Here is a 13,255-nt window from a genome sequence, read left to right on the forward strand (position 1 = left end):
ATTCAAAGTCCTATAACGTGGGCAATCAAAGTCCTTCATCTCCATGACTATTGAAAGGTCGCCTATAAGTATCACCAGTAAGCCAGGTACACATGCAGGTATAAATGGTGTGTTGTGAGAGAGCCATAGCCTACTCTGGGCGCATCATATCGCACTAAATTGTTTCTCAGTTTAATGAAATGCAAAATGAATACTTGTCAGATTGGCTGAAGTTGTTCACGGTGTAGTGCAGTGAAGCCATGGAAGAAGCAGACGATGGAATTGCCGTTGTGGGCATGGGATGCAATTTCCCAGGGGGTAAGGATTTTACTTTCAAAACCTATTCTAAGCAAAATATATTCTTAAGGCACGCACGGCCACAGACACTTTCTACTATTCTACCAATGAGGGCACAAGTGCTGGGTGAACCATGCCATGTTACTGCACAAATAGAAACCAACTGAGTAAAAGTAAATGTACTTACCGTAGTTAATTACTACTGGTTTCCTAGCCTAGTTAAACTGATATTAATGTATTATTAGTGTGTACAATGTGTGTATTTGGCAAAGCTGACAGTTGGTTACCGAAGATAATACATTTCCAGATTCCCCAGAACCCCACTATAATATAGTGGGGAGTTATTTATTATTGTAAAAACCATTGACACATGTCTAAAAATGTCAGTACTTTTACTTTGGTACTGTAAGTAGGTATATTTTGATGCCAATACTTGCCAATACGTTTTTAGTTACTCTTCTACTCTTACTTGTAGCAGAGTATTTTTATAATGTGGTATTGATACTTATGTAAAAGAAAAGTACCTTTTCCACCTAAGATGTCCTGTTTACTTAAAGGACCACTTCACCACTTTTCAACCTATCTTCATATAATAGGTCCTCACTAACAATCATGAAAAAATAGTGCAATTTCTTTCTACTCGGTCTGTGTCTCATAGGAGGGCTGTGGGCAGTTCAGAAACAGTCTTCCAGTGACCTCATCGATGGGGAATACAAGCTAATAGTAACTGCAGGCTTTCTAGTCCTGAAAAGTTGCAATGTGAAAATGGAAGCCATCGTTCTCACGATAATGAAAATCTAAATATTTTTGTAAAAAAATCTTGTTTCAAAAATAAATCTGCCTAATGATGATGTCACTGGAAGACGGTTTCTAAACTGCCCACAGCCCTCCTATGAGACACAGACTGAGTAGAAAGAAATCGTGCCATTTTTTCATGATTATTAGTGAGGACCTATTATAATGAAGATAGGTTGAAAAGTGGTGAAGTGGTCCTTTAAGGTACTATGTACTATGTTTACCCAGGGTACTTCACATGATAAAGTTGCTGACCTGCATAAACAACTTAACAGTTTTATCATAATATAATACTCCAGCGGTTATGATATTAAATGCTTTGCTTGAGGGCAAATAAACAATAAGTGTATATGCCAAAAATATTCATGTTCACACACCATGACAGGAATTAATCATATATCATTGTATACAGGAGAGGGGCTTGAAAACTTCTGGCAAGTTCTTGTGAATGGGAAGAACTGTTCTGTGACAATTCCCAAGGAGAGATTCGACATAGAGAGATGGTATGATCCTGATGACAGCAAACCGGGCAAGTGCCGCACAGCGAAGGCTGCTCTCATTGACGGGTACGGTTATTCATCATTCATCTTTTTCTTACTCAAATACCTTAATATGAAACACAACTATCAACATAGGACCATATCGCCTCTGTCGGGTGGAAACCTCACATGTCCAAAACTGTTACTTTTCAGGATTCAAATTCAAAAGTAGCTCGAGCTCAAAACGCTTGTGGTTCATGCATTACTTTTGATTATATTGTAATTTGTGTGACGCTGTAGTATCAGAGTCAGCTTTATTGTCACAGTAAAGATCATTTTGTCATTTTTTCCAAGAAAAGCAAAGAAAGGGAAGAAGAGAGGGGGGAGGGAAAGTTGATCAAGGCAGAAAAAGTACAGGTGAAGGGTTTTCTTCTGTGTGGGTCCTAGATATTTACAGCTTTTGCTACAAAAGGTACAAATGATAGTAACTGTTTTTCCCACATCAGACTGTGGTTTCTCACATCAGAAGTTGACAAGCCTTTGCTACAAAATTAGTATGATCAAGTAGTGCATTAATCTACAAAAAAACCCACAAACATTTAAAATATGGAGATAAGAGGTTTCTACCTGAGTAAATAAATATATATTTTTTAATGCTTGACAATTTCCCCTGTAGGTTCAATGAATTTGACCACAGGTTCTTCGGCATCAGTGACAGTGAAGTGGAGCGCATGGATCCACAGCAGAAGATGGTTCTTGAGTGTGTGTACAGGGCTTTAGAGGATGCTGGATTGCCAATGGAAAAGGCCAGCGGCACAAAAACAGGAGTGTTTCTGGGTAAGGTGGTCGGAATATGTTAATCAGCGTTACTGTATCTGATACGTAAAAAATTATCTGTTCGGATTTTAATGTGTAGAAAGAAATATGTTTATATATATTTTGAAACCCTGCACTAAACTATACGTATTGCAGGTTTCATGAACCGAGAGTATGAGCAAATGACTACGAAAGTGCATGCAAGTGAGATCAACCACTGGACCAGCACTGGGATGTCTATGAGCATCGCTGCAAACCGGATCTCCTACGCCTTCAACCTCACTGGACCTTCGATGGCTATAGACAGCGCTTGTTCATCATCGCTCGTGGCTCTTCATCTGGCCTGTCAAGCCATTAAACAAGGTTGGCGGTTTAGTATACTTGGAGAGACCGGGGATAATTCTTTACTCAAAGACCTCTTGAACTATTTGAATGCAATTTCTTTCGTAGGTAACCTGTACCTGTGCTCAACTTGTAAAAAGGCATAACATGTTTTTACAAGCAATATTATGGTCACACTATTGAAAGAATCAGTGTAGTGCAGGGTCAGTTGTAACCGAGGATAGGACATCTATATAGAATTCTAAAATTTTGCCCAAACCCGACACAACGTTTTAGGGCCGAGCGGGCCTAAAATGTATGCTAATTTGTCGGACCCAGTTATGGCCAGGCCTTTATTGTCAGGCCTGTTTAGTTTGGTCATGCGTAGGATTACAGCACTACATACTTTGTTGTACGCCAATAGCAAAAATAGCTGCAAGCTTTGTAGCCTAGATCAACTATTTTTGCCAAATGTTCACCCATTTTCACAAATTGTTTCAATTATGACATTCCTATATGCTACTGTATGGTTCATGTTCAATCTGGCGTGAATCTGGCGTGAATAACTATAAACTACTGCCTTTCTCTCATCAGGAGACTGTGAGATGGCTCTGTGTGGAGGAGTCAATTGTATCATCGAGCCAAATGTCTTGGTTGCTCTCAGCAAGGCCAAGATGATCTCACCTGATGGGACCAGTAAACCTTTCTCCAGCACAGCTGATGGCTACGGCAGAGGAGAGGGCTGTGGGTTTGTTCTGCTAAAGCCACTGAAAAAGGTACGGATTGACAAAAACTTTAGGAGAATTCTGGATTACCTGTTTTTTTTTACCATAATCTAATGTGATTAATTATATCCGAGAGAGAGACAGATTAACATTCCAAACTTTCCAGCTTCTTTTGTTGTCCTCCCAGGCTATGGGAAAACGTCCTCTCAGTCTATGGGACATTTTGAGTCTGGGGGGAAAGTCTCCCCATTGGCTTAAAAATACCCAATGGCCAAAAAGTGAGAGAAGTGTTGAAGTATGAGCTGCCTGATACATGATCAGCTCTGCAAGCTGATAGAAATCAGAGGGAGAGATCAAGATAAGCGATTTATCGCTAAACCCACCACATGCATGGTCACTTTGGTCAGAGCTGTGGTGGGCTCAGGAGGGAGTTATGTAATTTTTCACATGTACCACTCATTCTTGGATATGATAACATCAGATCTATAAGACAAGAAAACCTTTTTGTCCGGAATTCCCCTTTAAACATAAAAAATAATGTAATTACTGTAATAAATATTTGGTCATGCTGACAATAATAAAGTATTTGAGTCAGTCAACAGAAGATTTCATGACACACATGACAGAACGTTGATTTAAATTACTCCAAAAGTAAACAAATGGAAGCTGCTGTGCTTATTATTTTGTTGGAAATGGAGCATCTAGTCTAGTGGGAGAGACTGACTTCTGTCAGGAACAGTGAAAATTAACCTGTCAAACTACTCTACTCCTCTGACCTGGGCACCAACTAGGCAATTTTATGTGGGCCCAATAAGGTTGGTCGTAACTGGGTTTGCCCATGTGGGCTTTAAGTGGGTTCTACCTGGGCTTTAGGTGGGCGATTTATGTGGGGACCTGAGGCCTTGGGGCCTTTTGTGTGCTTAGTTTTATTGTTTTTTTACTGTACTGACGTACTGTTTTCTAAATTCTTAATGAAGTAATCAATCAGTCAATTGGATTGCAGGTAAACAGTGTGTGTCATCATTAACTAGAAAAGTGCACTCTGAGCACAGATCTTCACCAGGCCTGGTTGCCTACCCAGGGATACCTTTGAAAATAAAAGTATTGCCTATGCAGTGATACCCATGACTCTCTCTATATAAATATATATATATAAATCTACTGGATATCATTACATTTTCTTACTATTTACGCAGGCTTTAAAAGACGACGACCATATATGGGGTGTCATTTCCAAGACGGCAGTCAACCAAGATGGTCATACAGTCTCTCCCATCACCAAACCCTCCATGGTTCAACAAGAGGAGCTGCTGCGCACAATCTACTCAGAGTCTGACCTGCAGAATGTCCATTACATCGAGGCACATGGGACTGGAACCCCAGTCGGAGACCCAACTGAGGCTGGCAGCATCTCAAACGTCATCGCCAAAGCCAGGCCTCCAGGTTCAGAGACACTCCGCATCGGCTCTGTGAAGAGCAACATTGGACACACAGAGTCTGCAGCTGGGGTGGCAGGGCTCATTAAGGTACTGTTAATGATGAAGCATGAAACCATTGTTCCAACTGTGTTCTACTCTGAACACAGTTCCAGTATAGATGCCAAAGCCCTAAATGTAAAGATTCCTGCTAAAGTAGAGATGTGGAATTTCTCTGGTGACAGAATTGCAGGGGTAAACAACTTTGGTTTTGGAGGAACAAACGCACATGCTATTGTCAAACAATACAAACAGACAAGCCTTCCTCTAACCAAAACATTGAAACAAACTAAATATTTGGTCATGTCAGCAAATTCACAGAAATCCCTCATTTCCACAATGGAAGACACCATTAAACAGGTAGATGCAGACAGCACTGTTGACCTAGACTCGCTGGTGTACACATCAGCTTGTCGAAGAAGCCATCTAAAACACAGATATAGGAAGGCCATTGTGATTTCTTCTTTAGCCGAGCTTAAGAGCCAACTAAAATCTACCCTGAGCAAAGATATCACCCCTTCCTTCACAGATGTGAAGCTAGTGTTTGTCTTCTGTGGGAATGGTGTGACCTACCATGGCATGTGTAAGCTACTATTGAAACGGGAGTCTGTATTCAGAGAAAAGCTCAAAGAGATTGAGAAACTCTTCCAAAGATTCAGTAGACTGAGCATTTTGGACAGACTTGAGAGTGAGTTTGAGAGTAGTGACTTCTCAAGCCCAGGTGTTATCCAACCACTCCTATTTGCTATCCAGGTTGGCATTGCCACCCTCCTCAAGTTCTGGGGGATCAAACCTGATACCATTCTTGGGCACTCTGTTGGTGAGGTCGCTGCTGCTCACTGTTCTGGCCTCTTGTCTCTTGAGGATGCAGTGAAGGTGATTTACTACCGCAGTACCCTCCAGAGCAAAGTCACAGGAGGCAAGATGCTGGTCATCAGCAACATGGCTGTGTCAGAGGTTCTTAATGCCATCCCTCGTTATTCTAACAGGGTTTGTCTCGCTGCTGTCAACAGTCCCCAGTCCTGCACTCTCTCTGGTAATGCAGATGCTATTGAAAGCCTCTATAGTGAGTTGCATGCATCAGACAGTAGTCAGAATCTGTTTCTCCGTGTTCTGGATGTTCCTGCCGCTTACCACAGCCACATGATGGATCCAATTCTATCTGACATTACAGACAGGATCGGCTCCTTACAGGTGCACGATCTAGAGTCAGAGTTGATCTCAACAGTGACAGGCAAGGAGGTAGCACAGCATGATTTTAGCACAGGTATGTACTGGGCCAGGAATGTCCGGGAGCCAGTATTATTTGAGCAGGCAGTGACGGTAGCATCGAAAGGAAAGAGAAATTCACTTTTTGTAGAAATTGGCCCAAGGAGAGCTCTCCAAAGGAACATCATGGAAACTCTAGGAAACAACACCCCTGTTCTTGGATCAGTTCTGCCAGAGAAAGATCATGAAACAATGCTGAGCCTTGTACCTAAGCTTTTTGAGCTGGGGGTGCAGGTAGACTGGAGTCAGTTCTACAGAGGACGTGAGACATCCCCATTGCCCTTCCCAAGATACCAGTTTGATTGCTCTAGACGCGATATAAACATTCAAGCAGCACAGAGAAGCGCAACAACTAACCACCCTGTGCTGCGTCAAACTGTCAATGACAGCAACACATTCAGCTGTGATGTGTTGTCTGACTCATCATCCTACCTGCAAGAGCATAAATTCAACGGCACACCCATCGTCCCTGGGGCCTTCTATGTTGAGTTGGGTTTGGCTGCTTTCATGGCAAACGCCAAGCCAAAGATACCACTCCGCTCTCTTCAACTGAGTGTAGATTTTCATAGTCCATTCGAATTGATGCAGAACACACCAGAAATGAAATTGCAACTAGTGCCGGCAGGGAATGACGCTACTTTCAAGGTGTTCTCTGCAGCTCGCACTTACGCATCAGGCACAATAGCTTGCAAGCAAGAAAGGGTCATCGAGGAACAGAGTATTTCTTTAAGTACTATCTACAAAAGATGCACATCTGTGGTGAGATCTGAACATCTCTATTTGTATCTCTCACAAGCTGGCTTTCAGCACGGGCCTGTTTTCCAGAATAAGGGGGATGTGTATTATGGGGAGGAATTGATGGAGACATATTCATTTGCAACAGTTCCAGAGGACTTATGGCCTCAGTTACACGACTACTGCATCCATCCTGTTGTATTTGACTACCTGATGCAACTTCTAGTTATACCCGTTACGGTAGCATATGCCTTTGCAGGAAGACCAGGATTCCCTGTCAAAATTGGAAGTATAAAGGTCTTGGAACCCGTTCAACGTGAGATGGTCATCTACATTAGAGCAATTGATTTGGGTGATGATCACTTTGAAGTCTGTGGCTTCTTCACAGATAAAAAGGGAAGAGTGCTGGTTGAGGTCAAAGGTGTGTTTCTCAAGTACCTTGGGAGTCGCACTCTTGTGGTTGAGGAATACTTCTACCACAATGAATACAATGATGTTGTCTCTGAAAACATCACATCCCCTGATCTTCCTAAGGCCTTGGTTTTCTGTGACCGGTTAGGCATAGGAAAAGCAATGCAACAACACCTGGATACAAGATCTCAATTCATTTCCATCTCACATGCAAAGGAAATCTTGAGTCATGGCTTCCATACTTTTTTGGTAAATCTCAACATCACAGAAGTAGGGAAACATTTTGATGAAGTCTTGTTTTTGTGGGGCAAAGAAGATCTGTCTTCGGTGGCAGCCGATAATGTCCTGCAGAATGTGGTGAGCTGCTGTGAGATTTTCCGCCGAATAGTCCTTGAACTGAAGCTAATGGATTTCCCTCACTCTATCAGAGCAATAACCTACCGTGCTGCTGAAGTCACAGTAGACCACGTAAACCCAGGCTTTGCTCTGATTGGCATGACAAGAGCGTTTGCTGCAGAGATACGAGAGCTTTCTTTTCAACTGATTGACATAAGTTCCACCTCTAATCAGGACATCACTGCACTGTCTCAAATCCTGAGATCATACTCATGCAGTAAGTACCCAGAATTGGTAGTAAAAGATGGGACAGTTTTGAAACCTTCCATTGTCCGTACCCCTGTTCAAAGTGATATTAGCAGCTTTGACGGCAACTTCTGCTCCACACTGTCTGATCCCTGCATCTTTCAGACAGCTGATGCATATAAAATGACCAAGCTGTCCGCTGTTCCTTTCAATGATAATAACCGCCAGCCTATTGCTGAGTCATCAGTTGATATTCAGATCAGCAAGATGTGTGCTCATACTTCTGACTATTATCCTGTCAGTGTTTCTCATATGAAATATGGTCAGACTATCTATTTCAACGAACAAGCATCCCAGAACCTTAAGCTTCTCGCTCTTGATTTCAGTGGCACAATTACAGCAGTTGGAAAGGATGTTAAAAAGTTTAAAGTTGGAGATCATGTCGTTGCTTGTTACCCCATTCAGGCAGAAACCATAGTCTCAGTCCCAGCAGATTCATGCTACAGAAGCAAACGATTCCCATTCCTGAGGAGAACACCTTGTGTTTCATACTTTGTCCTTGCATGGGAGATCCTGTGCAGAGCTTTGGCCGGAAACAAACAGAACCTGGGAATTATATGTTCAGTCCCAGACTCTGTGCTGATGAAAGTTTTGACTCTCACAGCTCACAAATCAGGATGGAATGTCATATGTAGTACACAGTGCAATGGATCTTTTGTAGATGGAAAACAAGTGGACGCCTTTGTTCTCCTGCCACAGTTTGATGAGTCTATGGTTGCTAAACTTTTCAACGTTCCTGGTGTACGAGATGTCGTCGTAGTCTGTGAATCTCAATCCCAGTGTTCGATGGTTCAGGACACATTTCAAAATGTGAGGGAAGGTGTTCGTCCACAGACCATTCAAATGCCTCTGGTTCTTAATAAGGGCTCCCTGGCTGCGCAGATGTCCCATGTTTACCACTGGCTTAAGTCCATGAATTTGGATGGGAAATCATTTTCCCTTAAGAAGTTTACCTTGCAGACTGTGACACCCGAAAGTATTGACAATCACCAATTGGAAAGATCACAGTCGTACTTCAATTTAAAGACCCTGCCTGTGGTGGACCTGGCAAAATCTGTAAAAGGTTCGTCTGTTATTCCATTGCTGCCTAAAAAGACAACGCTTTTCCGTAAGCAAGCTGTGTACGTTGTGACAGGCGGGTTGACAGGGTTGGGCTTTGAAACGGTCAGGTTCATTTGTCAGAGAGGTGGAGGACATGTTGTCATACTCTCCAGAAGCAGTCCAAACACAGAGCTGCAGCAAGAGATACGAAATGTAGAGAAACAGTGTTGGTCATCCATCATCGCCATGCAATGTGACATATCGGTCTCTGAGAGTGTGAGCAAGACTATCGACAAAATCAGTCAGAAATTCCCCTCTTGCCCAATCAGAGGAGTGTTCCACAGTGCCGTTGTCTTGCATGACGGGTTGATTGAAACCCTTAACGAATCTCTGTATGAGAAGGTCCTCAAGCCCAAAGTGAACGGAGTTCTGAATCTGCATCATGCCACACGACATTGTGAGTTAGATTACTTTGTGTGTTACTCCTCCATTTCGTCCTTTCTGGGAAATGCATCACAAACAAACTATGCGGCAGCCAATTCGTTTCTCGACATGTTCTGCCATTATAGACGCAAGCTTGGGCTCCCAGGCCAGTCTATCAACTGGGGAGCTTTGAACCTGGGTCTTCTTTTAAACAAGGATCACTTCCACAAGTTTCTGAAGGCTAAGGGAATCATGGTGCTGGATGTCGCAGAGATTCATGCAAGCTTGGAACAATGCCTTGTGATCAACAGACCCCAACAGGCTGTGTGCAGGTTTAACTTCAAAAACATTGCATCCAGCATCATCTCACAAAATACCTTCATGTCGACGCGTTTGTCTGCCATGGTGGAAGAGTTCTTCCAAAAATCCAAACAGTTGAATTCACAGACAAAACAAACTGACTCAGTCCCACCAGCCGACTATGTCAAATCTCTACTTAGTGAGGCCGTTGGCATTGATAAGAGTGAGTTGAGTGAGGAATTGTTGCTATCCTCTTTAGGCGTTGACTCAATGCAAGCGATGACTCTGCAGAACCTCATCTTTCAGGAGAGAGGTGTGAATGTGCCTCTGGTCAAACTGCTGAACCCAAATGCCACACTGTCCACATTGGTAACCATCGTAACTGAAGGATCTAGCAGTGAACATATTATGAATGATGACCAAGGCTCCACCTTGATTGAAGAGACAGATGCTTTTTCAACAAGGCTTTAGAACTGTCAAACACAGAAACTGTACATAGTCAAAGTATTGTTTTATGATTGTAGCATTTTAGCTAATGTTTTTAGCTAATACATTCTCAGTTTTCTGACGTGTTAGAAAACTGGCTGATCTTAAAATCTACCCACGTGTGGATTTTATTTGACATTTATTTGCTCCTTTTCAGTAAAGTTAATTTGTTCACAGAAAACTACTGAAGCACTGAGAAAACTGTTGCGCCTTTCTTCGTCCTTTTTTTCTTCAAACTTGACTACGGTAGCGGTGGTCTCAAAAACATAAGGGAAACTTTGACAGGAAAAGACTCGCTCACTGTATAGAAAAAGAAGTAAAACTCCTTAGACTGAGACTTATTTATTTTATTTTATCATGCTCTGTGCTCATGGTGCTCTGTGCTCATGGTGCAATTAAAAAGCAAACGTTTCGGTCCTCAGACCTTCGTCAGTGCTATCACAGAAAACTAACAATTAAATGTGGGTATGAAAAGAGTAATAGCTAGAATCTTAAAATCACACAGCACATCTCTAAAAGCACGCAATCTCAAAAGAGGAGATGCAGATTAACATAAATACTGGCACTGATATACAAAGTGAACAATGTACTGTTAAAAAAAACACAAAGACGGCTATATTTACAGACACAGACATCTCTGACATTTATGTAACAATCCATATTGTAAGACGAGAATAAAACAAATTGTAAAAAAAATGAAATGAATTTAATGAATCAATGGAATTATTTTACTCGATGATATGAAATATGAATGTGTATTTTATGTTGAATGAGTTTTTGGTGCCATACTTCATTCCACAAAAAAATAAAAATGCAAACACTACTCTCAGCATTTTGTTATGAACTGGAAAGGGTAAAAATATGTTTATTTTTCTTTTTTAATAAATTGTATACATTTGAAATGGGACATTCTGCACACAGCGGCTATTATATGGTTCTTTACATTTTGAAACCAATGCTTTTGCATTTTTACTCAAGTACAGTTTGAATTCTGGACTTTTAATTTTAACAACGTATTTCTGCATTGCAGTATTGATCATTTTACTTAATTAAAGAATGTGAGTACTTTTTCCACCACTATGACTGGCCAGTGGCCACACTTGGTGGTAGACCGTAGTCCTAGACCTAGACCTAGTCCTAGACCCTCCGGTACCCATCCATGAACTTTCAAACTATTTCCACCAGGGGGCACCCCATACCCATTTATAACCACACATATATACTGTCCCCATAGCTAAGCCTGCCGTACACTTAAGACAGGTTAATACATTATAACTTTGGTAAAACTTTATAGATTAGAGAAAAGGCAGGAATGGTTCATTCATTATGTTGTATCATCATGTCCATGTCCTTCTCTGCAGTATACAGTCACAGTGACAGGCGTTGGACAGCAGGAAACGTGGTGCCCTGTCATCAGCTGATTGTGTGTTGGCCTTGAGAAAACATTTCCTCCCCACACATATAAGAGTCATAGTAAGCGCGCAGACGTGATGGAAGTAGTGGGCTACTCACTTTTCCCCCCTTCTTTTTACTGTTGTAGAAATAGTCTGTTACAAGTTCGGAATTTACAAATGAATTGAGTAAAAGTACAAAAGTATTGGCGTCAAAATGTACTTAAAGTACCCAAAGTAAAATACTCACTGCAGAAGTCCCATTTCACAGGTTTCCACATCAGAACTAGGTGTCTGAGGTATGTCTGAGGTGGTTTGTAATCTAAATCTACAAAGTATAGCTAGTAAAGTTTACGAATAATTATAGTGGAGTAAAATCCTTTGAGATGTTTAGACGTACAATTCTTGAAAATCGGAAGTACTATAGTAAAGTAAAAAATATCTGTAAATTGTTTTTCTTAAGTAACAGTTGAATGTACTTGGTTACTTTCCACCACTAGCGTGTGCATGTGTGCTTGAGGGAGACGGAAACAGGCGGGAGGCAGATTGAGAGAAAAAGGTCTTTATTTTACATGCACTGAACAGGACATAGGCCTACAGTAATTAGTAGCATTTTTATTTGGCCTGATAAGGATCACAACAGGATATCCCATTGGAGACAGAGTTAAATTAAGTTTGTGTGCTTCCATCCGCATTGTATTGTTTGCTGCCCCTAACCCCTACCACCCTGCTTCCTATTGCATGATTTATTCAAGCAACAAGTGGGGTCAAGTGGTTTGCTACTGTACCCTTGTTAATATATAATGTCACTTTGTAGGCTTGCGGTAAAATTCACTTATTCAGTATAAATAGGCCTTGCATGGTTGGGGTTGTGTATATGACACAAAGAAGATAAGGCACCAGTTTGCTGTTTTCAGTCAAATGTGGTTATTTGACTACAGTAAATAAAAAGCCAAATATACAGAATCAGGGCCCAGGCCGTAGCGTAACGGTCTGGGCACCGGACTGGTGATCCAGTCGCGGTGTGCCGCGGGTTCGACTCCCGGACCCGACACGGCCTTTACCGCATGTCATCCCCCCATCTCTCTCCCGTTTCCTGTCAGCCTACTTTCTATCCCTTAAAAAATCAATAAAGGCGTAAGCCGCAAAAAAATATCTTAAAAAAAAATATATATATATACAGAATCAGAATCCACTTAATTGTCACATCACAGGTTTACAGGTGCAAAAGAGGAAGGGAAGGGGTGGTGGGGGGCAAGGGGTAAGAGAGATCAAAAACGAATTAATTAAATCCAACTAAAAAACTATGATAAGTCTTGTAATATTTGCTATCTGTGATACAACAACCAGTTATCTGTGTGTATATATATGTGTGTCTTCTTTCATGTTTTACCATTGTAGAGGGCCATTGCAGACCGTACAGTGTTTGCCATGCAGGTTCACTGGTTAAAACCGTCAGTCAGTCATAACAGTTTACTTAATCTGTTGCTGGCGCCACGTGCGGCTTCCTAGAGTCTAGAGACAATAGCCAGGCGACGAGATGCATACATCTGGTCCTAACAATCTGAATAGGCTGCCCGCAGTATACGAGAACAATTGATTGATATTTGTGTGTTGATTCATTGATTGTACATTTGTCAATTGACATTATTGTGCTTAATAAGAATACC

At 41.6% G+C, this 13,255-nt stretch overlaps 1 protein-coding gene across 1 annotated transcript; it reads left to right on the forward strand.

Annotated features, from left to right (window-relative positions):
- Nucleotides 1-239: 239 nt before the first annotated feature.
- On the forward strand, nucleotides 240-10,179 carry LOC310867640 (phenolphthiocerol/phthiocerol polyketide synthase subunit C-like; the record flags this gene model as incomplete). The annotated part of the gene is made up of 8 exons (XM_083777758.1): nucleotides 240-297; nucleotides 1,484-1,637; nucleotides 2,227-2,387; nucleotides 2,523-2,729; nucleotides 3,282-3,463; nucleotides 4,609-7,445; nucleotides 7,989-8,181; nucleotides 8,827-10,179. The coding sequence occupies 8 exons, from the start codon at nucleotides 240-242 to the stop codon at nucleotides 10,177-10,179; spliced, it is 5,145 nt and encodes a 1,714-aa protein (XP_083633884.1).
- Between the last annotated feature and the right edge of the window lie 3,076 nt (nucleotides 10,180-13,255).

This window comes from Protomyctophum parallelum (genome assembly GCF_964188405.1).
Source record: "Protomyctophum parallelum genome assembly, chromosome: 12".
Classification (NCBI taxonomy): domain Eukaryota; kingdom Metazoa; phylum Chordata; class Actinopteri; order Myctophiformes; family Myctophidae; genus Protomyctophum; species Protomyctophum parallelum.